Genomic DNA, 26330 nt, shown 5'->3' on the forward strand with positions numbered 1-26330 from the left:
ATTCACTTTTTGCAGGTGTTCATGTAGTACAAAGAAATACAACAGAATCAATGACACATGTGACGAGAATACACATAAAATTAAGATGTTTGCTGGCCTGGGTTAGCATCAGTGACATCAGCAAGTGGTCTGCCACCTGTCCTCAGGGGAAGGAGAGATAAGGAACAATGGAGCAGCATCTGGAGATGTGTAATGAAGGGATGGGAGAGAGAGCTGTCTGGAGCGGCTCCCCCTTTGAACCCTGAACTGTTTGAAGTGATGGACAGGCGATCTGGAGATGTGTAATGAAGGGACGGGTGAGAGAGCCGTCTGGAGCGGCTCCCCCTTTGAACCCTGAACTGTTTGAAGTGATGGACAGGCGATACCCCAGCAGGGGGATAAAAAGGGACAGGTTCGCTAAGGACACACACACGACACCCGAGGTAACGAGACCCTGGAAGCGGTGTGCCTCTCACGAGTCGGTGGGAAGTACCGGACCTTAAACGCACAGGGTGGAAAGGTACGATCAGCGGGAACCCAGTGTGTGTCCACCCTCGCTTGGGTCCCGGGTTCACTGCAGAGGATCGACCGCATCTGGAGGAGGGGTCACAGTTGGTGACCTCAGGTGACATCACAAAGGACCCGCCCGAAAGCTGCTTGTGAGCAATTATCACCGGTCTGTGAGTGGAAGCCGTTTCTGAATGATCAGTCATGCCCGTTATCTCTCTCTCTCCCCCCACATTGTCCATCGCCATGGCAACGATTACTGCGAACTGAACTAAATTGGACTGAACTTTTGTGTCACTGAAATTTGGTTATTTACCCCTAGACAACGATAGAGCTTGATTGATGCTGTTACCTTAATTCTGTGCACATGTGTGTTTATCATTGCTGAACTGTTGCATTTATTATCCTTTCGATTACTGTGTTGCTTGTTTCTTTAATAAAACTTTCTTAGTTCTAGTAATCCAGACTCCAACTGAGTGATCCATTTCTGCTGGTTTGGCAACCCAGTTACGGGGTACGTAACACACACTATACACAAGTCTAACAAAAAAAATATGCAAAAGAAGACAAATTGTGCAAATTAGAAAGATAAGTAAATAAATAATACTGAGAACATGAGTAGAGACCTTGAAATCGAGTCCATAGGTTGTGGAATCCATTTAGTATTGAGGTGAGTGAAGCTATCCAGCTGGCTCAGGACCCTGGCGGTAAGGGGTAATAACTTGCTAAACCTGATGGTGTGGGACCTAAAGCTCTTGTCTCTCATGTCGAATGGCAGCAGTGAGAAGAGAACATGGTGGGGGTCCTTGATAATAGAAGCTGCTTTCTTGTGGCAGTACTCCTTGTAGATGTGCTCAGTGGTGGGGAGGAGGCTTTGTCTGTAACGTGCTGGGCTGTGTTCCATCACTTTTATCATCTTTGTAACTTCTCCCCGGTTTGTTATAGACAGTTTGGAATCTAGAATCACTTCATGGAAAACAGGATGATCAAACTCAAAATAAAGACGTTTGATTAAAAAAAGCCTACTTCCCTCACATTGGGGTTCCCTTGCCAGGAGGACTGAGCCAGTTTGCTACAGACTCAGAGATCATGACTCCATTTTTGGCTTTGACTCCTACAACAAAAAGATCTAATAACTTCGGAAGAAAATGAAAATGCTCATTTTTGCGATGATCTCTTCCCCCCCCACCTTTTAACTGTATTTACTCCAGTGGAGATGATCTATGCTTCAATATGATGAGTGATTGAGTGATTGATGACATTGGATTGTGGGCAACCATGTTGTGAATGTTTCTCTGCATCTGTTGCACTGGATATGCTGAGACAATTTCAACTCAGGGAAACACGTGACATTGAGCAGAACACAGATTTTACAACTGCCCAATCAAAAATAAAGGTTACAACAGCATTAAGCCATGATTCCACCTGCTCTGGTTTTCTGATGTAACAATGTTAAAATTGCCTTTGCCTGTCCTCCCACATAGCATCCAGCACTGAAAAAAATCACTTGTCACTGAAATTCTGCAAATAAACCAAACTTTCCAATTGCAGACTGTGACCATTAGAGGTCACTCTAGCTGCACTGCACCCATTTCAAGAGCTCCTCTGACACAAGATAACCACAGGAGCTCACGATCCCTTCCTGTTGATGGAAACTTGCTCCTTTACCAGATCAGATCCATGTCCTAGTGAACTAACATAACATTTGTCATCAGCAGGAGGAACCCAATGCACTTTCACAACCCATCTGCTCACATCGGTCCCCACCACAGTTCCCTGCAGCTCTTGTTCTCCAATTGGAGTCCTTCCCTGCACCAGGTCTTTCCAACCCGTCAACCCTGCTCCGACATACTTGGAGCCTTGTGTGACTCAGATATAAAATTCCTGTCCTGTGAATCTTGCCCCTGCCTAACTCTGCACCTTGCCTCAGTTTGTTTCTACACCCCACCCCTAAAGTGTATCCTTGGTTAATGTCTCATCTGGAAGACAGCACCTCTAGCCGTGCAGGACTCCTTCAGAACTGCTCTAAATTAGGCCTCGGATGTATCCTGCACTCAGGAGTGTGGTTCATGCCCACAACTCTCTAACTCAGAGATCCACCATTGATGACACTCTGGCATAGAGAACTGTGAGGGAAAAAAGAGAAGAAGAAGAAGAGGAGGAGGAAGAGGAAGAGAAAGAGGAAGAGAGAGGAAGAAGAGGAGGAAGAAGAGGAAGAAGAAGAGGAAGAGGAAGAAGAAGAAGAAATCATTTAAATTTAATACAAAGTCAAATTAAATTTATCAAAGTATGTACAGTATATGTCACCATATACTACTCTGAGGTTCATTTTCTTGCAGGCACTTAGAGGAAAATAAAGAAATACAATAGTATTTATGAAAAACTATACATAAATAAAGACTAACAATCAAAAGACAAATTGTGCAGATATATATACAAATAAATACCTCAGTTAATCACTAATATCAAACACAGCATTTCTGAAACATACCTCTTTTTCTGGCTTGTGAAAATGCTTCACTATATTATTAATAGACTCGCCAATTCCTTCTTGGATTTGACCAGCATTTGGTTCTGTCAATGAAACAAAGAGGATTTAATGGAGCTGACCTTTTACACAGAAATAGTAAGCGTTAGAGTTGGGGCATCGAAGCCTAGGCTCAACTACAATTGGAGAATGGAGTGCAGTTTTGGTTGCCATGCTGAAGGATGTGATTAAGTTACAGTGGGTGCAGAAACAATTCACAAGGATGCTGCTTGGATTGAAGATCTTTAATTATCAAGAGAGATTGGGTAAGCTCTTTCCCCAGAACAAAGGAGAATAATGATAGGCAGAGACAGAATAAACAGCCAGAGTTTAAACGGGACGTTTAAAACCACAGGGCATAGGTTTAAGGGGAGAAGATTTAAAAGGGATTTGACAGATAAATTTTTCCACAGAGAGCAGCTGGTACTGGGAATGAGGAGGCAGTGGAGGTGGTAATAGTAACAACATTTAAGCGGTATCGTGACAGTTAGTTGGATTTCAGAAACATAAAAACATAGAAAATAGGTGCAGGAGTCGGCCATTCAGCCCTTCGAGCCTGCACCGCCATTCAGTATGATCATGGCTGATCATCCAACTCAGAACCCTGTACCAGCCTTCCCCCCATACCCCCCGATTCCTTTAGCCACAAGGGCCATATCTAACTCCCTCTTAAATATAGCCAATGAACTGGCCTCAACTGTTTCCTGTGGCAGAGAATTCCACAGATTCACCATTCTCTGTGTGAAGAAGTTTTTCCTAATCTCAGTCCTAAAAGGCTTCCCCTTTATCCTCAAACTGTGACCCCTCATTCTGGACTTCCCCAACATCGGGAACAATCTTCCTGCATCTGGCCTGTCCAATCCCTTTAGGATTTTATATGTTTCAATAAGATCCCCCCCTCAATCTTCTAAATTCCAACGAGTATAAGCCTAGTCGATCCAGTCTTTCATCATATGAAAGTCCTGCCATCCCAGGAATCAATCTGGTGAACCTTCTTTGTACTCCCTCTATGGCAAGGATGTCTTTCCTCAGATTAGGGGAACAGAACTGCACACAATACTCCAGGTGTGGTCTCACCAAGGCCTTGTACAACTGCAGTAGTACCTCCCTGCACCTGTACTCGAATCCTCTTGCTATGAATGCCAGCATACCATTTGCCTTTTTCATTGCCTGCTGTACCTGCATGCCCACTTTCAATGACTGGTGTATAATGACACCCAGGTCTCGTTGCACCTTCCCTTTTCCTAATCGGCCACCATTCAGATAATAATCTGTTTTCCTGTTTTTGCCACCAAAGTGGATAGCCTCACATTTATCCACATTAAATTGCATCTGCCATGAATTTGCCCACTCACCTAACCTACCCAAGTCAGCCTGCATCCTCTTAGCATCCTCCTTACAGCTAACACTGCCGCCCAGCTTTGTGTCATCCGCAAACTTGGAGATGCTGCATTTAATTCCCTCATCTAAGTCATTAATATATATTGTAAACAACTGGGGTCCTAGCACTGAGCCTTGCGGTACCCCACTAGTCACTGCCTGCCATTCTGAAAAGGTCCCATTTATTCCCACTGTTTGCTTCCTGTCTTCCAACCAATTCTCTATCCACATCAATACCATACCCCCAATACTGTGTGCTTTAAGTTTGCACTCTAATGTCCTGTGTGGGACCTTGTCAAAAGCCTTTTGAAAATCCAAATATACCACATCCACTGGTTCTCCACTATCCACTCTACTAGTTACATCCTCAAAAAATTCTATGAGATTCGTCAGACATGATTTTTCTTTCACAAATCCATGCTGACTTTATCTGATGATTTCACCGCTTTCCAAATGTGCTGTTATCACATCTTTGATAACTGACTCCAGCATTTTCCCCACCACCGATGTCAGGCTAACTGGTCTATAATTCCCCGGTTTCTCTCTCCCTCCTTTTTTAAAAAGTGGGGTTACATTAGCTACCCTCCAATCCTCAGGAACTAGTCCAGAATCTAAAGAGTTTTGAAAAATTATCACTAATGTATCCACTATTTCTTGGGCTACCTCCTTAAGCACTCTAGGATGCAGACCATCTGGCCCTGGAGATTTATCTGCCTTTAATCCCTTCAACTTACCTAACACCACTTCCCTACTAACATGTATTTCCCTCAGTTCCTCCATCTCACTGGACCCTCTGTCACCTACTATTTCCGGAAGATTATTTATCTCCTCCTTAGTGAAGACAGAACCAAAGTAGTTATTCAATTGGTCTGCCATGTCCTTGCTCCCCATAATCAATTCACCTATTTCCGTCTGTAGGGGACCTACATTTGTCTTACCCAATCTTTTTCTTTTCACATATCTATAAAAGCTTTTACAGTCAGTTTTTATCTTCCCTGCCAGTTTTCTCTCATAATCTTTTTTCCCTTTCCTAATTAAGCCCTTTTTCCTCCTCTGCTGAGACTCTGAATTTCTCCCAGTCCTCAGGTGAGCCACTTTTTCTGGCCAATTTGTATGCTTCTTCTTTGGAATTGATACTATCCCTAATTTCCCTTGTCAGCCATGGGTGCACTACCTTCCTTAATTTATTCTTTTGCCAAACTGGGCTGAACAATTGTTGTAGTTCATCCATGCGATCTTTAAATGCTTGCCATTGCATATCCACCGTCAACCCTTTAAGTGTCATTTGCCAGTCTATCTAAGCTAATTCACGTCTCATACCCTTCAAAGTTCAGAACCTTTGTTTCTGAATTAACTATGTCACTCTCCATCTTAATAAAGAATTCCACCATATTATGGTCACTCTTACCCAAGGGGCCTCTCACGACAAGATTGCTAATTAACCCTTCCTCATTGCTCAATACCCAGTCTAGAATAGCCTGCTCTCTAGTTGGTTCCTCGACATGTTGGTTCAAAAAACCATCCCGCATACATTCCAAGAAATCCTCTTCCTCATCACCCTCACCAATTTGGTTCACCCAATCTATATGTAGATTGAAGTCAGCCATTATAACTGCTGTTCCCTTATTGCACACATTTCTAATTTCCTGTTTAATACCATCCCCAACCTCGCTACTACTGTTAGGTGGCCTGTACACAACTCCCACCAGCGTCTTCTGCCCCTTAGTGTTATGCAGGGCTTAGAGGGATGTGAAGTTAATGCAGGCAAGTGTGGTTGGTATAGATAGGCATGGTGGTGGGTCAAAGGACCTGTTTCTATGCTGTACAATTCCATGTCAATAAAGTGTTGGGCTTGTTGAATGGCACATCTTGCTAATTTGTCAATTATGGAACCATACAGCATTGAAGGAGATTATTCAAGCTCATCCTGCTTCTAGCAGTTAGAAGACACTCTCCAATTGATCCTTCTTTCCCTGAAATACAGCAAATGCTCCTAGTTCAAATATTTATCCACTTCAAATTTAACAGAATGTCCTCTACTTTTAGATTCCGCTGCCTCTGGAAAAGGATTGTGGCTCTTTACTGTATTTCTGCTCCTCATAGTTTTGTAAACCTCTACAATGTCACTCCTCCATCTCCGGTGCTCCAGCGAGAACCATGCCAATCAATCCAGTTTCTCCTTGCTACTAAAGCCCTGTATTCCAAGCAACATCCCAGTGAATCCCTTCTGCATTCTTTCCAGCACATCCTTTAGATAGATAGACAGACAGACATACTTTATTGATCCCGAGGGAAATTGGGTTTTGTTACAGCTGCACCACATGGTGTGGTGACCAGCACTGCACGCAATGGTACGGTATGGTAGTATACTAGATAGTGCATCGCTTTACAGTGCCAGTGGTGAACGATCGGGGTTCGATTCCTGTCGCTGCCTGTAAGGAGTTTGTATGTTCGCCCTGCTCCAGATGCTTTGGTTTCTTCTCACGTTCCAAACAGGTTAGTGAGCTGTGAGCTGTGGGCTGTGGGCATGCTACGTTAGTGCCGGAAGTGTGGTGACTCTTGCAGGCTGCCCCAGCGCAATCTGTACTGATTTGATTTGATGCAAACTACGTATTTCACTGCATGTTTGGATCTATGTGTGACAATTAAGCTAATCAATGAGTTGTACAGCTACAATATGATGTCCCAACTCTAATGCTCAATGCCCCTGTTTATGAGGGCAAGGACACTGAACACTTTCTTCACTTACTTATCTACCTGCATTGCCATTTTCAGTAAGTTATGAACTTTGGAAATACTGTATCTATATCAACTCTTTTCTTCTATTCTACTGTAATAATCAGAAAGACAAAGGAAAATTTGTTTGTATGAAGCCTATTATCAGTTGGTCCTTCTGTTAACTGAAACAACTCATTATCTCTGAGCTCAATGCTCACCAGACTAAAATATCACATGAGCGGCCATATGGAACTTGGATCACAAATTGAGGCCTTTACACCGGGTATCTGGAACAAGGTCTAATCCTGTACAGGCTCCCTTGGGACAGGAGAGCTACCACTAGGTAAAGGCTTGTTCCGTCCAGGAAATGTTTAATCAGCTATAGATATCTACATTAAACCAACTTCCTTGGGAAGAAAATGCAACAATTAATTTGGAGTTTGTCTGACGTGTGAAGTTATTGTCAGGAAATGGAGTCCATTCAATGTCAGAGAATGTGTACTGAGCACTTCCAGGTTAGGGAGCACAGTCTGATATGGAGTAAAAACTTCCAACTAACACACATACGCTAACTGCATGAATGTGCTCCATCAGGCATGAAGCTATAAAACAAGCCTAGTGACTTAAAGAGTATTGAACTGTGTTGTGGTGTTCTATGTTGTGCAGACATTCTAATCATCTTTAAGATCGAGCTGTCTCTTCCCTCCAACAAAGCTCTCCATTTTTCTATCATCTATGTGCCTATCTAAGAGTTTCTTAAATGTCCCTATGTATCTGCTTCTACCACTACCCCAGCAGGGCATTTCATGCATCTACCATCTTCTATATATAAAAAAAACCTGACACCCCCATATACTTTCCTCCAATTTATGCCCTGGTATTAGTGACCTCTGCCCTGGGAAAAAGTCTCTGGCTATCCACTGGATCTATGACTGTCAGCACCTTGTACACTGTACTTCAGGGAGTTGTTCTCAATTCACTGGGGCTGTGTTCTCAGGGAAGTCTGGGTGTCGTGAGCCTGTCTGTCCTAGAGAAAAGTGTGGGGGGTGGGGGTGGGGGGTGTTAATGTTAATAAACCACAGAGCTAATCCACAAGCTGCAAGGGTGGACTCACTGCCTGTCTTCCCTCCGAGGGAAGTGATGCTGAGGCGCCGGGCGACGGTCGGGGATCGCAGCTGTGGCGGCGTGCGACACTGCTTGCTCAGGTCCTCCTCCACCACCGGGGTGATGAGCTCGCCGACCAGGATCCTCTCCAAGCTGCCGTCGTCCACTCCCTTCCCCAGCCACCTGCCACACGGGAACCTGATACAAGGTGGCAGAGCACAAGCCATGAGGTAAAGACATAGGAGCAGAATTAGGCCATTCAGCCCATCGAGTCAACTCTATTCCATCATGGCTCACTTGTTATCCTCTGAACCCCATTCTCCTGTCTTCTCCCCATGACCTTTGACACCCTTTACTAATCAAGAACATTTCAACCTTTACCTCAAATAGGCCTCCACAGCTGTCTGTGGCAATGAATTCCACAGTAAAGCTGTTGGTGACACTAGCGGAAGTATTGGGGATAGTCAACAGTGGATTGTCCACCTCTGAAAATTATATACAACTCAAGGACACTCTTATGTTGTTAGATAGAACATAGAACAGTATAGCACTGTACAGGCCCTTCGGCCCACTATGTTGTACCGACCTTTTAATGATCTATCATTGATTCTGTACAGATCCCAATACCACAGCACAAGTTACCAGCAACTCTATGCTCCCTAAAACCGGAATCGACTCGCATGTTGTAGAAGTACATAAATATGTATTCCGAGCAAACACAGATGCGCTTACACTGGTGACCAACTTTGCAGCAATGATCCATTACTGCACTCTTAGCCTGGGGGAGAAATACTATTTACTAACACATACTAGAAAACAAAAGTAAAATTAAAACCTTCCCGTATTGCTGATCATTCACAATTGTTCAACCAATGAGGGCATGTTATGAGATTAGCACTCACCCAATGACAGTGCTGAATATAATGAACCTTTTCGAAGTGATTCCAATCAGCACTCTTGTTCCAAGGAACACACAAATGAGGTGGCACGTCCATCTAATTGTCTGTTCATCTGCCTGTCTTGTTGCAGTATCCCCCAACCCTCCATAGTTACGGTCTGACTTGTAACCCACCCTGTGCAGAAACTCGAGTTCACACCCTACGGTTAGCGAGATGCTCCCTGGGATTGTAGGCAACCTGTGAAGCTGACGGAGTCAGTTTGGGAGAAGGATGTGTTTTCTGTTGCCTTGTAAAATTAATGTATCTGGTTCAGACTCTTGAACAGACCAATCATACACTAAAGATGAATTCTTGATCACCAGGTCTACTTCGTTTTGGCCCTTATACTGTATTTGTTTACCTGAATTGCACTTTCTCTATAGCTACAGACCTGGCTGGTGGTGTAGTGGCATCAGCGCTGTACTGCGGGGCGTGGGTGTCCCGAGTTCGAATCCAGCTGGCTCCCCTGCACGCTTTCCATCTGTGCTGGGTTAAGAGCTGGTGATCTCTTTGGAAACTCACCCGGCAGAAGGCAATGGCAAACCACTGTTTAACTTGCCTCGTACGCGATTTCCCACTCAGAGCAGCGTGGGAGGAAGTCGTCCGCTAACCAGAGAAATTCCGGATGCAACTTACCTTTCCTTTTTCCTATAGCTACAACACTAGATTATGAATTCTGCCTTACATTTTACGACCTACATGGTACATTTTCTACCTATATAAGTATCTGACAGGATGGCATGTAAATAAAGTTATTTCACTGTACCTCAGTACATGTGACAACAGTAGATCAGTGTCTACACCTTACCTGTGACCTTACCTGTAGGTGTGTCCCGTAATCTCATTCCTGACCATAACACAATCCACCAGCCACTTGGCTAAAAGCCCCGAGTTGTCATGTCCAATCTGAACCGTTGTCAGTTTGCCCAGATTCTGGCACTGGAAGTGTGAAGAGATGATGTTTTGTTAGTCCCTTCAAAAGCAACATGCTCTCCAAGACACCCTCCCCTCCAGCCCACTCCTTCCCCTAACCATTCACCTCTATGCCCAAGGATATCTTTGTCCTGATCAACTAACTGCCATGAGATCTTGTGTGAATGACATCTGAGCTCAGCAGAAGGAAAGACTCATGACTTCAAATCCCAGTAAACATCAGCAACATGTGGAGACGAGATGGGGAGCAACAGGGCCAGAGATGGTAGATCAGCCTCCCCTCAGCTCTGGAGACGGGGAACTCTGGCATTGTCGGTGCAGTGTTTGTACCTTCACCCCGTCAATGCGTGGTGTTTCTCTGGGTGCTCCACTTCCCTCCCACATCTTCATAACATTAATTCACCATCATCAATTGCCCTGGTGAAGAGGTGAAAGGTCATATTTGGTCAGGGAGTTGATGTGAGTGTGGGGAGAATAAAATTGTGATCAGTGTGGGAGGAGGTTTAATGCCTATCGCAGATATGTTGGTGAAAAGCCTACTTCCATGATGTTTGACCAGGTGCAAAATACTGGCAAGTTTATGGACTGTATCATAACCACATTCAATTCCATCAGGAATTTAGGTGAGTAAACCCCTAGCTTTTTCAAGGGGCCAAAAGCAAACAAGTCCCACAGAACTATAGAGGTTTTTCCCTGAAGAACAGGTTATTTGGCTACGTGTGAATGCTGGGTGTTCTGATGTAGATTGGGGGACTGCTGTGTTGAGCCTCTACATTGGTGAGATACAACATAGATTGGGTACCGCTTTGTTCACTACCGTGTCTGGTGTTCCCAACTTTCAGTAATTTCTCCCCCTCCCCTTTCCCTCCTTCTCCAATCCGCATTCTGGCTCCCCTTACTCCTTTCCTTCCCTTCTCTTCACCTGCCTATCACTTCGCTCTAGTGCCTCTCCTTTTTCCCTTTCTCCCATGGTCCACACTCCCCTCCTATCAGATTCCGCCCTCTTTAGCTCTTTACTTTTTCCACCCATCATCTTCCAGCTTCTCACTTCATCCCCCTCCTCCCCACCTTCCCTGGCTTCACCAATTACCTTCCAGTTTGTACTCCTCCCCCCCCCACCTTATTATTCTGACACCTCCCCCTTCCTTTCAAGTCCTGCTGACCCAGGGACTTGGCCCAAAACATCAACAGTTTATTCCTCTCCATAGATGCTACCTGACCTGCTGAGTTCCTCCGGCATTTTGTGTGTGTTACTGTGCATACTGGGACTCTCCAAGATCAATCCCATCTCACATGCACCATTTAAACAGAATGATATGCACCAGTTGCTCATATAACCATCCACCAGCTGCTCCCATGGTTTCATGTGACCCTAATCAGGGGGTTTAAGGGTGACCTGTAAGCTAGCGGAGGGAAGGAGTGCCTTACACCTCCTTTGGTAGAGATGTAGCTCTAAGCTGCCACCAAAGGTCAAAGAGGTGGGAGAAGCATAAAAGGGGGCAGGAGGTAAACAGGAGGGTTTGGGGGTTGTCGAGCTGGAAATTTCACAGCTTGGCCACTTGCAGATGAAGAAATGGCTGTGAACAGCAGATTAATTTCAGGGAAAATAAAGGCAACAGAAATGGAGACAGCTGGGAGAGCTTCAGGACAGGAAGGGATTTCAAGGACAGGGATGATTCTGAAAAGGTGAAATTTTTAAAACGTTGCTGGAGTTATTCTGGGTGGAACGTGCAAGTGAAGTAACAAAGTTAACCGTCACACACCCACCTCAAATGTCATCTCCAAGAGGTTCTTGGGGACCTGCATCACCCCAGTGCCTCCCAATTCACCTGACACACTGATCCAAGGATTGGAGGTGGTGATGGAGTTACTCAGCTTTTTGATGGGGATTATGACTGCTCTGTATGGGATCACTGTGGGAAGCAAAAAGCAGAAATCATTGTTAAATCAAAGATAATTCCTCCTCTTCTCGCTCACTTTCACTGTATTTATACTTGAAACTGCTTTTGCGCACAAGGCTTGATGGGTAGCCTGTCTCTGAATCCTAAAGTTTAAAGGATATGTGTGGGGCAAGTTTTTATTTACACAGATGTGTGCAGGTGTCTGAAACACGCTCCCAGGTGTGGTGGTGGACACAGATGATAATGATAATAGACATGAATAAGCAGGGAATGGAGGGACATGAACCATAAACAGGCAGAAGAGATTTAGTTTAAATTGACATCATGTTCAACACAGACATCGTGGACCTTAAGGCCTGTTCCTGTGCTGTACTAATTTATGTCCTATCAATCATTAAGGAACCTGATCCTTTCTCTTGTCAAGGTTCCCCTGCTAATTTAGATTGGACATATAATTACTGTGTGTACAGTTGTGGTTTGGATTATTCAAGAAAAAGCAAAAAAATTACTATTTTGTTTTGCAATAGGAAAGCAAATCTAGCTGGAGTTATTGAAAGGTGGAACTCAGAGGGTCAGGCGCATCTACAAAGGGAAATGGACGGTCAAGATTTTGGTTACCCGCAATACTGAACTGTCCGTTGCCCTCCAAAGATGCTGCCTGACCTGCTGAGTGCCTCCAGCGCTTTGCCTGTTGCTCCATATTTCAGCATCTGCAGTCTCCTGTGTTTAAAAGATGCAATCTAATTTGGTTTGCTCCAGCGCAGGGAGATTCTGCAGCTAATTTGTACACAATAACCTCCAACAGACAGTGAGTGATAGTGACCATATCCATCTGTTCTGCTAAGTGTTGGTTAGGGGGCTTCACCAAGAAAGGAGACAAAGCAGACTGTGGTAACCACATAGCAGTCTCCCTGCCATATGCTGCAGAGGAAGTCCTCCTGTTGCCAAGGTTCTGCTCCCCAAATTGCAGTATGGATTCCCTCCATCTAGGGGCATAATAGACTTTTTCTGTATGATTCATCGTCTCTGAGGGCAATAGAACATAAGAAATAGGAGCAGGAGTCGGCCATCTGGCCTGTCAAGCCTGCTTTACCATTCAATAAGATCATGGCTGATCTGGCCTTGGACTCAGCTCCACCTACCTGCCTTTTCACCATTGCTCTTAATTTCCTTATTATGCAAAAAACCTGTGTCTTAAATATGTTTAAAGAGGTAGCCTTTGTCACTTCCCAGGGCAGAGAACTCCACAGATTCACTACTCTCTGGGAAAGGCAGTTCCTTCTCATCTCTGGCCTAAATCTATTCCCTGAATCTTGAGGCCACGTCCCCTACTTCTAGTCTCACTTACCAGTGGAAACAACTTCTCTGCCTCTATCTTTATCTAACCCTTTCATAACCCTTTTATATGTTTCTATAAGATCCCCCCACCCCTCATTCTTCTGAATTCTAGTGAATATAGTCCAGGTGAATCAATCATTCCTCATAGGCCAACTCACTCATCTCTGGAATCAGCCTGGTGAATCCCTTCTGCACCACCTCCAAAACCAGTAATTTTTTCCTCAAGTAATGGAGATCAGAAGTATATGCTGTACTCCAGGTGCAGCCTCACTAGTATCCTGTACAGTTGCAGCATAACCTTCCTGATCTTAAATTCAATCACTACAGCAATGAAGGCCAACATTCCCTTTGCCTTCTTGATAACCCGTTGCACCTGCAAACCAACCTCTGGGATTCATTCCCCCTTCTCATCTTCCAATGGACCCATATCACCTTTTTCTAGTTTATATAATGATGAAAACGTTTATTATCTGTCTTTATATTCTGTGCTGGAGGAAGCAGTCTCATCTACAGTACTTTTAAAATATGGGGTAAGAAATGCCTTGCTGATAAACCTTTCTCACTTACTTTCTTTAAAATTCCTTTTGAACAGGCAGCTGAATTCCACTATACTTTTGTTTTACTGTTCACTCTGCCACAGAGTTGCTTTGAACATAAACACTCCAATCTTTCCCCTACCACCCTCCGCCATATCTGAGAAAGGGTCACTGGCCCAAAATGTTAATTGGTTTCCCTTTCCACGGATGTTCCTTCACTGGTTGAATTCTTCCGTCATTTCTGTTATTGTATCTGACAAGAATGGTCCCTGAGAAAAATACTTCTGCCATCTCAGCGGCCATCTCCCAGTGACAGCAGATATGAAATCCAAGACCAAGATCTCAACCACAGCGGCAGTAAACGCTGCCCTCCTGCGTGCTTCTGAGACATGACCCATCCAGATCAGGTAGCTCACAGCACTGAAGAGAGATACAACTCTGCTGTCTCCACAAAATCCTCTGGTAGGAGAAGGGAACCAATACTAGTGTCCTCTCCTAGGTCAGTGCCCCCAACATTGAGGCCTTAACCACGCTCATATTGCTTTGGGGCGGGGGGGTGGGGCTGCAGCTGACAATAGACTTCTGAAACAGGCATTGTATTTTGAGCTCAGTTGGAATAAGAGATTACTGGGTGGAAAGAGAAAAAATTTAATGAGGTTCTCAAACTCTTCTTGCTGAAGTGCAACATCTCACCAACTCATGGACAGTCCGTGGGTTATGAATTTTCAAGGACAGCGTTGAGAACCTTGAGTACATTCAGGTTCAAGCGTACAGAAGCCCAATGCAAATGGCAGGAAGAGCAGACCACCTCAGTTACTCACCCATCAATCAACTTGGCCCAGTGTGGCCAAGTCTGGGGATCTCATATCAGCCTTTTCTGCTACCTCAGAAACAGACTGGTAACAAGTTACCTCAACCGCAAAGTGCTGCTTGGAAAAAAAGAGCTTAAGGGGAGGACATCGGGGGCAACCTCTTTGAGCATCTGAGAGAGTAGGTAAGAGTCTTATTAGAAACACTACTGACAAAGCATCAATCCGTCAGCACATGTGTCAGGCTGAAATGTTACGCCCATATCTCTGTACATTGCCACATCTTTCAAGAATGTAAACTGTTTGGTGCAAAAATGGTTCTCAGAATTAACCTTGGGATTATTTTCAGTCCAGATGTGCATTGTTTCCACTTACTGATGGTTGTGAACACACTGGTAAAGCAGAAGTAGTCCACAGCATTGAGCGACAGCAGGTGATAGAGGAATTGTTCCTTTTCCTCCTCACAGCGTAGGAAGGCGTAACGCTTGTATAGCTTCCTGTTGAGAGGAAATGTAGACATTCAACACCAACTGAATAATTAATTCCTCTGATTGCAGGCCGATTAAAATGTACAGAGTGCCTCCAGTGTAGCACAATGGCCCAACGTGATTCAATGGAACACTCAGATAAAGTTTGCATCCACACAAGTAACCAATAGGTCAGTCAAAGAAATTGAGAGAAATAGTCATACAGAATGAAAATAGGCTCATCATCCCATTGAGTTTACTTTGACTATCAAATACTAATTTACACTAATTCAACACTGATTTCATTTTATTCTCCCTGCAATCCTATCAACTCCCTATCCAGGTTTACAAACCAGGAATAATATATAGTGGTCAATTAAACTACTAAGCCATATGTCTTTGGAACATTGGACATCTGTCACAGGGAAACATGCAAATTTCACTCAGAGAGGACTCTCACTCTAATAGTTACTACCTCTCAACCATCAAGCTCTTGAACCAAAGGAGATAACTTCACTCAATTTTACTTGCCCCATCATTGAAATCTTCTCACAACCTATGGACTCATTTCAAGGATTCTTCATCGCATGTTCTTGATATTTATTGCTGATTTATTATTATTATTTCTTTCTTTTTGTATTTGCACAGTTTTGTTGTCTTTTTCACACTGGTTCAATGCCCAAGTTGCTGCAGACTTTCACTGATTCTATTATGGTTATAGATTTATTGAGTATGCCGGAAAGAACATGAATCTCAGGGTTGTATATGGTGACATATATGTACTTTGATAATAAATTTACTTTGAACTTTGAACTGAGGAACAGGATTGAATCTGGGTCACTGTAGTTCTGAGAGAGCCGCTGTACTAACTGTGCCACTGTGCTGGCCCAAAGGGAGCAGAGAGAAAGAACTGGGGTTAGGGATGGAATTTCAGGTCAGCGCAGGGCAGCTGCAGGTAATGGTAGAGTAGTTGGAAATGTAAAGCTGTAGGAATACAGGGAGAGAAAGGGTAAGGATTGGATGGGGTTTGAAATTGACTTAGAACAACATTGTGCCTATAATTTACATGGATCAATTAAAGATAAAAAGAATACAAAAAAGGCTCACATCTTCACACTCCCATTTCTCTGTTCTCACATCAGTAATTGCAGTTTACCCTCAAATGTGTGAATGGTGTTATGCAGGACAAGGAGAAGAGCAACAATACACGAGTCAGTATTCACATCCTTGTATTCTGATAATGAACAGTGTGTTGTATATACTATCATTTTTTGACATTATATGGAATGATTAAAAACATTTGGTTAGTGAAATTTGGATTTCAATGAGATAAACTGCGGAAATGAAATCATTTGTAAATGTAAGTGAGTCTGTAATCTTGACAACTAAAACCTCCTTATTCTAAAGTACAATAAACCTCCAGTCACTTTTCTGAATGGGTCAGGTCTAGAGGAAGAAAGATCAAGGATGGAGTGAATAGAAGAGGAGCCAGACCAAAGCTCAGCACAAAGTGTCTTGGCGGCATCCCCACTCCAAACACTGGTACCAGCTAGACCTGATAATCACAAGACATCGTCACCTGAGAAACGTGCTCATGACTCGCTCCTTTCAGAGTGCCGACTGCAACACGGATCACTCTCTGGTTTGCTGCAAGATCAGACTTCGGCCGAAGAAGATGCAGTGCGCCAAGCCTCCAGGCAAGCAGCGCATCGATGCCAGTAAGACACAACACCCAGACAGAGCTGCAGAGTTCATCAAGACACTGGAGGATGCTCTCCTTGCAAACCCACCAGAAGGAGATGCTCAGCAGAGATGGGATTCTCTCAGGGACACTATCCACAGCACTGCACTCAAGGCCTTCGGGAAGAAATGGGGCAAGACACAGGACTGGTTTGAAGCGAGCTCAAGTAAGCTCACCACTGTCATCGAGGTGAAGCGTGTTGCACTACTAGAGCACAAACGCCACCCCACCCAGGCAAAACTGCAAGCGCTAAGGACAGCAAGAAGCAAGGCCCAGGAAACAGCCAGATGCTGTGCAAACCAGTACATGGGTATGTGCAAACTGGGAGCGAGCAAGGGCACAGACTGCCTCCGGTACTCACTTAAAGAACATTGAGTAACGCAAGGAAGTCCTTATGTTTGCACCGTAATGCTAAACACTTACAGGTGTATTCCTCTAGGATCTAGTAAGGTGAAATTCCTGATTGCTCTTTGTTAAGTATTGAGGTGACAACTAATTTGCCGTTTAACAGGTTTAATTTTGCATGACATAGGGTAAACTGAGGCGGAGATGTATTTCCCATATTTTAGGTCCCCAGTGAAAGAACAGAGTCTGGCAAATCAGGCAGGGAAAAATTATATTTGCAAACAGGTTTTTATTCAGCCAATGAATGCGAGCCAGAGATGGTTGTGCAAGCAATTTTCAGAAGGAGGGGACCCAGGACTGTGGATAACCTTTACAGAAAGTTAACAGACACACTGAAAATGGAGATATTCTCTTAGGTGTCATACTGTTGTCTGCTATCCGTATTAGCGACTTGGATGAGAATGTCAGTGACATGGTTAGTAAGCTTGCAGATGGCACCAACATTGGTGGTGTAGTGGACCATAAAGAAGGTTGTTACAAAAAGTGGGCCAAGGAGTGGCAGATGGAGTTTAATTTGGACAAATGTGAGGTGTTGCACTTTGTTAAGTTTAACCAGCGTAGGACATACACAGGGCCCTAGAGAGAGTTGTAGAACAGAGGGGGTTAGGAATACAGACACATAGTTGCGTGAAAAATGGGGACAGGTCAGCAAATGCAGCATTTGGCATGACTTCCTTCATTGTTTACGGCACTGAGTACAGGAGCTGGGATGTCATATTACAACTGAACAAATCATTGGTGATCCCCAACACAGTGGTGTCAAGAAAACAACCTCTCCCTCAATGTCACAAAGACAAAGGAGCTGGTTGTGAACTACAGGGGGAATGGAGACAGGCTAATCCCTATTGACATCAATGGATCTGGGTTTGAGAGGGTGAACAGCTTTTAAGTTCCTTGGGATACATATCACTGAGGCTCTCACATGGTCTGTACATACCGGCTGTGTGACGAAAAAGGCACAACAATGCCTCTTTTACCTCAGAAGGTTAAAGAAGTTTGGTATGGGCCCCCAAATTTTAAGAACTTTCTACAGGGGCACAATTGAGAGCATCCTGACTGGCTGCATCACTACCTGGTATAGTAACTGTACCTCCCTTAATCGCAGGACTCTGCAGAGAGTGGTGTGGACAGCCCAGCACATCTGTAGATTTGAAGTTCCCATGGTTCAGGACATTTACAAAGACAGGTGTGTAAAAAGGACCCGAAGGATCATTGGGGACCTGAGTCACCCCAACCACAAACTGTTCCAGCTGCTACCATCCGGGAAACGGTACTGCAGCATAAAAGCCAGGACCAACAGGCTCCGGGACAACTTCTTCCACCAGGCCATCAGACTGATTAATTCATGCTGATACAATTGTATCGCTATGTTATATTGACTGTCCTGTTGTACATACTATTTATTATATGTACGGGGTCTTTCTTTTTTTATGTTAAATTTAAAATGGCTTCTTTGTTACGTTATACTTGGGAATGCTTCTTTGTTATGTTAAATGCTGAGGAAGTCTCTAGCTAGACAGTTGCTTGGGTTATTATAGATAGCAGGGTGCCATTAGCCAATGGATGGCCATGTATTGTTTTGATTTCGGATATAATGCTGTATCATATGACTGTGGACGGGGTTTTTGGCGGGGAGTTGGAGGAGAGACGGGGAGGATGGCGGACGTGCGGAAAGGCTCCGGTCGATCACTTCGGGTGGTCCCGAGCCGTGAGTCGACAGGATCCAGGTGGTTGTCAGGAATCGATTGAGCTCCAACGGTTGCGTGCGAAGAACTTGGACTTTGAAAAGTCTGACACCTTTTTTTTCATTACTTCCTTTTCTGTATGGAATTTATATTAATGTCATAGAATTAGTAATATCTATAAAGTGTACTCGGTAAAACGTACTGTGTGTGCTGGCTGATGATTGGTGTTTGGGATTGATTCAGGCGGCAGTGGTGCAGCGACCAACTCAGTGGGAAGCGTTCAGGCAGGTGCTGGGCGAGATTTCCCCTAGACATATACGAGCCAATATAACTGAGCGTTATAAGTGGGGACTCGTCTGGGATTTGGATTTTCGGTAAAGCTGTATAGTCGTCGCGTTAAGTAGTGCTAAGATGGATCGAGATAAGATTGTAAATTGGTGTGAAATAGAGGATGAATCATGCGTGCGTGCTAAGTGGGGTCGATTATCACATTCTGGCAGATGTACTGGTGCGAGGGTTGAGTTTGTTTAAAGGTATCGGGCAGGTAGAACTTATAGCTAGAAGGGGTGGGAAAGAACTGGAGTCCAGATGGATGTTGGTTTGGATGAGTGCCGACGTCATGACTTTGGAACTACCAGTGACAGTCCACGTCCAGGGGGAGGTGGGGCCGTGGGGTATCCATACCCTCCTAGAGGCCGAAAGTGAGGAGGTACCGGAGGAGGAGCTAGATGAGGCCCCAGGGGAGGTGCCAGTAGCCAGGGGTGGAGACGTGGAGTGGGAAGGCTTGGCCAGGCCCCGTCTCCCAGTTAGGGATGAGACCTCCGAGTTAGCGGCTGCCATTACCTCCCTGGCGAGAAGGGTTGAGAGGTCCCGCCCGAAGCTGAGAATTTTCTCAGGAGTCAGTCCCACCCTGGAAGGGGAGGACGAATATGAGGCCTGGATTGAGAATACATCCCAGTTGTTAGAGTTGTTAGAGGTCAGTTTCGGATGAGGAAAAGAGACAGTGATTGGTGGAAAGCTTAAGGGACGGGGCGGCCAGTGTAGTCCGTGAGTTGAGAGCGGAATGCCCTTAGGCTTCCCTGTCGGAGTGTTTGGACGCTTTGGAGGAAGTGTTTGGACTGTCAGGAGATCCCTGGCAACATTTAGCGGAGTTTCAACAAATGGGGCAGAGAAGAGGGGAAAAGCTCTCAGAATACATTTTCCGGCTGGAAGGGAAGCTTACGGGGCTGCAGCGTCGAGGGGTAGTGAAGGCGGACGAAGTGGCGAAGTTGAGGATGAGCCAGATATGTAGGGGTTCCTGGGAGGATCACAGGGTGGCTTGGAGTATCCGGCAGTCATACCAAGAGGAGCCCCCCTCCATCATTCGGGCAGCTGATTAGAGAGGTGCAGGCGAAGGAGAGTGCTTCGGGCCGAACAGGGGTCTCGGACCCCCAGGGACAGTCTTCAGCAGTTCAGGAGGTGGTAGCCGGGTCGAGATCAGAGAAATCCAAGGAGTCCCGGGGGGGCGTACAGGGAGGAGAGAGGCAGCGGGTAGCGTGTGCTATAACTGTGGGAGCGAGGGGCATTTCCAGCGGGAATGTGAGTGGCCGGGGGTGTGCTACAGCCGTGGGGAAGCGGGTCACTTGCGGAGGGATTGTGAGAGACGAGATGCCCGAGGAGGGAGGGCCCCCGGGCCAGTAAGAAGGGAGAGGTGTCGGGAAACTTAGGAGAGGCTCAGCGAGGGAACGGACTGGAGTCTCAGGAGGAACACGTTCCCAGAAAACAGCTATGGAACCCCAGAAAGTACAAGCCCAAATTCTGGATTGACTGGTGGGACCCTGTTCCAGCGTGTCCCTACGGATAGAGGGAGTCTTTGCAAAAGCCATCCTTGACACAGGATCGCGGGTTACCTTACTGTACCGGTCGTTCTACAACAAATATCTGGAGCACTTGCCAGTAACCCCGTTTAATACACTGGAGATTTGGGGCTTAAGTGACAGTGATTACCCGTACGATGGATACCTGCCAGTGAGATTGGAATTCTCAGAGGGCGATGTGGGAGTGTCAGAAGCCCTTGAGACGCTGGTGTTGGTCTGTCCGGACCCGGTGGAAACTGGTGCTGCTGCCCTGCTAGTGGGGACTAACTCCCCTCTGGTGCGACGGCTCTTGGGAGCCTGTAAGAAGAAGGTGGCGGGGGGGGGGGAACTTTCTGGAGACCCTCTCGGTACACCCAGTGTTCCAAGCCGTGTACGAAGGAGTGGGTGACCCCCGGGGCTGGATCCTGAGTGCAAGCGAGGGACGGTGTGGTGCACTCAGGCGAGGCCTAAGGTGATATGGCCAGGGGAGGCGGCATTAGTGACAGGGACCCCCAGATTCCCCGGATTACCGCCGGGCAAGGCCCTGCTAGTAGATGCCCCAGACGACCTGGAAGGGGAGTCCCGGTTCCCGGCTGGGGCGCTGGTGAGACCTGAATTACAGAGGCGCTCAGCTGTACAGGCACGGCAGATGGGGGTGATGGTAAGGAACATAATGGAGCGGGAGATCACCTTTAAGCGCGGGATGCCCCTCACGCACTTGTTCCCGGTTACGGTGATGTCTAGCGACCCCGTGAGACCCACGGGAGGAAAACTGTCGGAGAATGCGGGGCTGACCGAGGAGGCCTTTAATTTTGAAGACTTCCCTGTACTACCGGAGTATAAGAGCAGGCTGGTGGAGAAGATGCTGAAGCTAGGAGACGTCTTTTCTCAGGGCGAGTTTGATGTAGGGTGTTCCAAGAGCACTCGGCACACTATCCAGGTGACAAATGACACCCCGTTTAGAGAAAGGTCGTGGCAGCTGGCCCCAGCAGATGTGGAAGATGTGCGGTAGTTGAAGGATGCAGGGATTATCGCAGAGTCCTGAAGCCCCTATGCGTCCCCCATAGTGGTGGCAAGGAAGAAAAATGGGAAGGTACGCATGTGCGTGGACTTTAGGACCCTGAACCGGCTCACGGTCCCCAGGGTGGAAGACGCATTGGCCTGTTTGAGTGGGGCGCAGTGGTTTAGTGTATTGGATTTGTGGAGTGGGTATTACCAGATTCCGATGAGTGAGACTGATAAAGACAAGACGGCCTCTATCTGCCCCCTGGGATTTTTCCAGTTTGAACGAATGCCCCAAGGCATATTGGGGGCCCCACCCACCTTCCAGCGGCTCATGGAGAGGACAGTGGGGGACATGAACCTGCTGGAGGTATTGGTGTACCTGGACGACCTGATAGTGTTTGGATCTACACTGGAGGAACATGAGGAGCGGCTGCTGAAGGTGTTGAGTCGGCTGAAGGAGGAAGGGTTAAAACTTTCCCTGGATAAATGTCAGTTCTGTAAGACATCGGTCAGTTATGTTGGGCACATAATCTCGTGAAATGGAGTGGTCACTGATCCGGCTAAGATAGCCGCAGTAACCACCTGGCCGAGACCTCAGAAGGTGAGCGCCTTACGATCGTTTTTGGGGTTTTGTGGGTATTACCGGCGATTCGTGAAAGGATATGCGAAAATGAGTCACCCATTGAACCAGCTGTTGTGTGGTTATCCACCTGTGGGGAGGAAGAGGAGGGGAGACCGAGGGCCAGAGGTAGAAGGATACTTGAACCGGGGGGAGCCTTTTGGCTCGGGGTGGGATGCTCAATGTGAGGAGGCGTTTCAATCTCTAAAAAGGACGCTGACACAGGCCCCAGTGTTGGCTTTTGCTGATCCCCAGAAGCCGTATGTTCTACACACTGATGCCAGTCACGAGGGTCTGGGCTGTCCTGTAACAGGGCAACGGATTGAGGCTGGTGGCGTTTGTCAGCCAGAGCTTGTCGCCATCTGAGAGAAACTATCCCACTCACAAGCTGGAGTTCTTGGCGTTGAAATGGGCGGTGGTGGACAAGTTGAGTGACTATCTATACGGGTCCCAGTTTGAGGTGAGAACTGACAACAACGCCCTCACTTATATCCTGACCTCGGCAAAGCTGGACGCTACTGGGCACCGGTGGTTAGCAGCCTTGTCTGCCTATGAGTTCAGCCTGAAGTACCGGCCGGGGAGGCGGAACATCGATGCAGATGCTCTATCTCGTCGGGCGCATGACAAGTCGGGCACGGCTGAGGAGTGGGAGAGTGTCCCTGCCCCGGGAGTAAAGGCCATGTGTCAAGTTGGGAGCGACGGGGAAGCAGGAGCCCCGATGGGGCCGGATCGGGCAGTGGATCAATTGGGGGTTGACGATGACGTGCTACCCACTGTTTACTGTAATTTGACTGCTCAGAGGAACAGGCAGCTGCCGGAGTTGAGCCCCCAGGAAGTGGGGGCGGCTCAGCGTGATGACCCGAGCATCGGCACTATCTGGTACGCGGTTAGCCAGGGTGATATGGGGCAGGTGGAGAAGGCGAAACATGCCTCCGTTCCCCTACTACTGAAGGAGTAGCCTCAGTTGAAGCTGAAGAACCACGTCTTGTACTGGGTCACGTCGCCTCCGGACCACCCCCGGCGCTGGCAGCTGGTCATGCCTGAGAAGTATCAGAAGACTGTGCTCCAGGCTCTACGTGATGATTCCGGGCACTTAGGGGTAGAGAAGACCTATGGATTACTCAAGGACCGGTTTTACTGGCCCCGGATGAGGGGGGAGGTGGAAGAATACTGTAAGACCTGTAGTCATTGCATCAGGAGGAAGACATTGCCTGTGCAGGCGGCCCCGTTATCCCACTTGCAGAGTGCGGGACCCATGGACCTGGTGTGTATGGATTTCCTGTCTATTGAGCCAGACACCAGCAACATCGCTAATGTCTTGTTCATCACGGATCACTACACTAGATATGCACAGGGTTTTCCTACTAAGGATCAGAAAGCGACTACAGTGGCGAAGGTGTTATGGGAGAAGTACTTTGTTCATTATGGCCTTCCCCGGCGGATCCATAGTGATCAGGGACGGGACTTCGAGAGCAGGCTTATCCATGAATTACTGGGTATGCTTGGGGTTGAGAAATCCAGAACCACCTCCTATCACCCGCAGGGTGATCCTCAGCCCGAGAGGTTTAACCGGACCCTGCTGGACATGCTCGGCACTTTGGAGATCGGACAGAAGAGTAAGTGGAGTCAGCATATCGGCCATTTGGTTCACTGTTACAATTGTACTCGCAATGACGCTACGGGGTACTCGCCCTACTATCTGATATTCGGACGGGAAACAAGGTTGCCCATTGATCTGTGTTTTGGGACTGAAGCGGGTGAAATACCTTCGAAGCCATGTCTGAAGTACGTGCCGATATGAGGAGAGAGTTGAAAAGGGCGTACGAGTTGGCTGAGGCGGCAGCCACCAAGCAGAACCAGCAGAATAAAAGGAGGTATGATCAGAAAGTAAAGTTCGTCCAGCTATTGCCGGGAGACCGAGTCCTTATCCGGAATTTAGGACTACCTGGTAAGCACAAGTTGGTGAACCGTTGGTCAGCCACCCCCTATGTGGTGGAGAGTCAGATGCTGAATCTCCGTGATTACTGGGTGAGACCCGAAGATGGGAAGGAGCCTGTCAAGGTATTTCATCGGAACCACCTGTTGCCTCTGGGTCGCGGGGTGAAGGTAGACCCAGAGCCCAAATGGGAGTTTATGGCTAGTACGAGGACTCTGCGAGGGCGCGAGGCGAGGGAAGAGCCCGCTGCGAAGGAGACGGGGCCGGTCCCCACCTCGAAAAGGGATACGTCATCGGAAGACGATGATTCGGATGTGTGGTACCTGTTTCCGTTCGCTGATTCCCCGGTGCCGGTCGAAGATGCTCCTGGCCCTTCCATCACTGAGTTAGGGGAACCGAAGGAGGGTGTTGCAGAGCCGCCTGTAATACAGCCGGGATTGGGGGGGGAGAGGGTGGAGCCAGAACCTGAGGCAGAGGGCTCACAGGTGCTGAGGGGTCCCCGTGAGGGGGAGGGTCCGACAGATAGGCCCGGGGGGTCGCCTGGGGTGTCGGAACAGGGAGAGTCAGCAGAGGAAGTACAGAAGTCTCAGAGGAGTAGGCATCCCCTGGAGAGACTCACTTATACAGCACTGGGAGAACAGGGTGTGATCTCTACTGCCCTGGGAAGTTATGTCACTGCTTTATGCACCTGGGTTAGGTTTTGTGTTTTACAAGGAGCACTAGTGAACCCTGTTAACGTCATGAGGGCATGACTTTTATTGGTGGGGAGAGAGTGTACGGGGTCTTTCTTTTTTTTATGTTAAATTTAAAAGGGCTTCTTTGTTATGTTATACTTGGGAATGCTTCTTTGTTATGTTAAATGCTGAGAAAGTCTCTAGCTAGACAGTTGCTTGGGTTATTATAGATAGCAGGGTGCCATTAGCCAATGGGTGGTCATGTATCGTTTTGATTTCGGATATAATGCTGTATCATATGACTGTGGACGGGGTTTTTGGGGGGGAGTCGGAGGAGAGACGGGGAGGACAGCGGACGTGCGGAAAGGCTCCGGTTGATCACTTCGGGTGGTCCCGGGCCGTGAGTTGACAGGATTCGGGTGGTCATCCGGAATCGATTGAGCTCCAACGGTTGCGCGTGAAGAACTTGGACTTTGATAAATCTTGGCGTCTTTTTTCTCATTACTTCCTTTTCTGTATCGAATTTATAGTAATGTCATAGACTTAGTAATATCTATAAAGTGTACTTGGTAAAATGTACTGAGTGTGCAAGCTGATGATCAATGTTTGGGCTTGATTCGGGCGGCAACCGACTCCATGGGAAGCGTTGAGGCAGGTGCTGGGTGGGATTTCCTCTAGACATATACGAGCCAATATAACTGAGCGTTACATATAAATTACTATAAATTGCACATTTAGACAGAGGCATAACGTAAAGATTTTTACTCCCCGTGTATATGCAGGATGTAAGAAATAAAATTAATTCAATTCAATTCAGCTTCGAGTATTGTGAGCAATACTGGTTGCCCAGCTATAGGAAGAGTGCCATTAAGCTGGAAAGGATGCAGAAAAGATTCATACTGTGATTGGAGGGCTTGACTGATTGATAAAGAGAGGATCGAATGGCAGAGACTTTTTCCCTGTTATATAGGAGGGTGAGGGGTGACCTCATCATATTTCAGATCATGAGAGGAGTAGACCAGATGTATGGTCACCATCTCTTTCCCAGGGTGAGGGAGTCTAAAACTCGAGAGCATATCTGGAATAAGGGAAGTGATTAAAAAGGGATGTATGTGAGGGGCAACTAGTGCGTATATGGAATGAGTTGCCAAATGCTGGCTAGCTCAGGCAGACAGCTTGGTTGGCAAGGACAAGTTGGACAAAAGGGCCTGTTTCCATGCAGTATAACTTTATGTGACTAAAGAAATTCAAGTATTTGCAATAAAACCCTCAGTTTACATAGAATTATTCAAC

The 26330-nt window shown here is 46.6% G+C and overlaps 1 protein-coding gene across 8 annotated transcripts in view; it reads right to left on the reverse strand.

Moving 5' to 3' along the window:
• Nucleotides 1-26330, reverse strand: part of dennd5b (DENN/MADD domain containing 5B) — a 300592-nt gene that overhangs the window by 18282 nt on the left and 255980 nt on the right. For all 8 annotated transcript variants that reach the window (XM_063058246.1, XM_063058247.1, XM_063058248.1 and 5 more), the window contains 5 exons: nucleotides 15046-15167; nucleotides 11854-11999; nucleotides 9974-10092; nucleotides 8226-8413; nucleotides 2978-3060 (listed from right to left, as the gene is read on the reverse strand). In XM_063058246.1, coding sequence (XP_062914316.1) covers nucleotides 2978-3060; nucleotides 8226-8413; nucleotides 9974-10092; nucleotides 11854-11999; nucleotides 15046-15167 — 658 coding nt within the window. The remainder of the gene's footprint in view (nucleotides 1-2977; nucleotides 3061-8225; nucleotides 8414-9973; nucleotides 10093-11853; nucleotides 12000-15045; nucleotides 15168-26330) is intronic.

Source organism: Mobula hypostoma, chromosome 9, assembly GCF_963921235.1.
Source record: "Mobula hypostoma chromosome 9, sMobHyp1.1, whole genome shotgun sequence".
Taxonomy (NCBI): Eukaryota; Metazoa; Chordata; class Chondrichthyes; order Myliobatiformes; family Myliobatidae; genus Mobula; species Mobula hypostoma.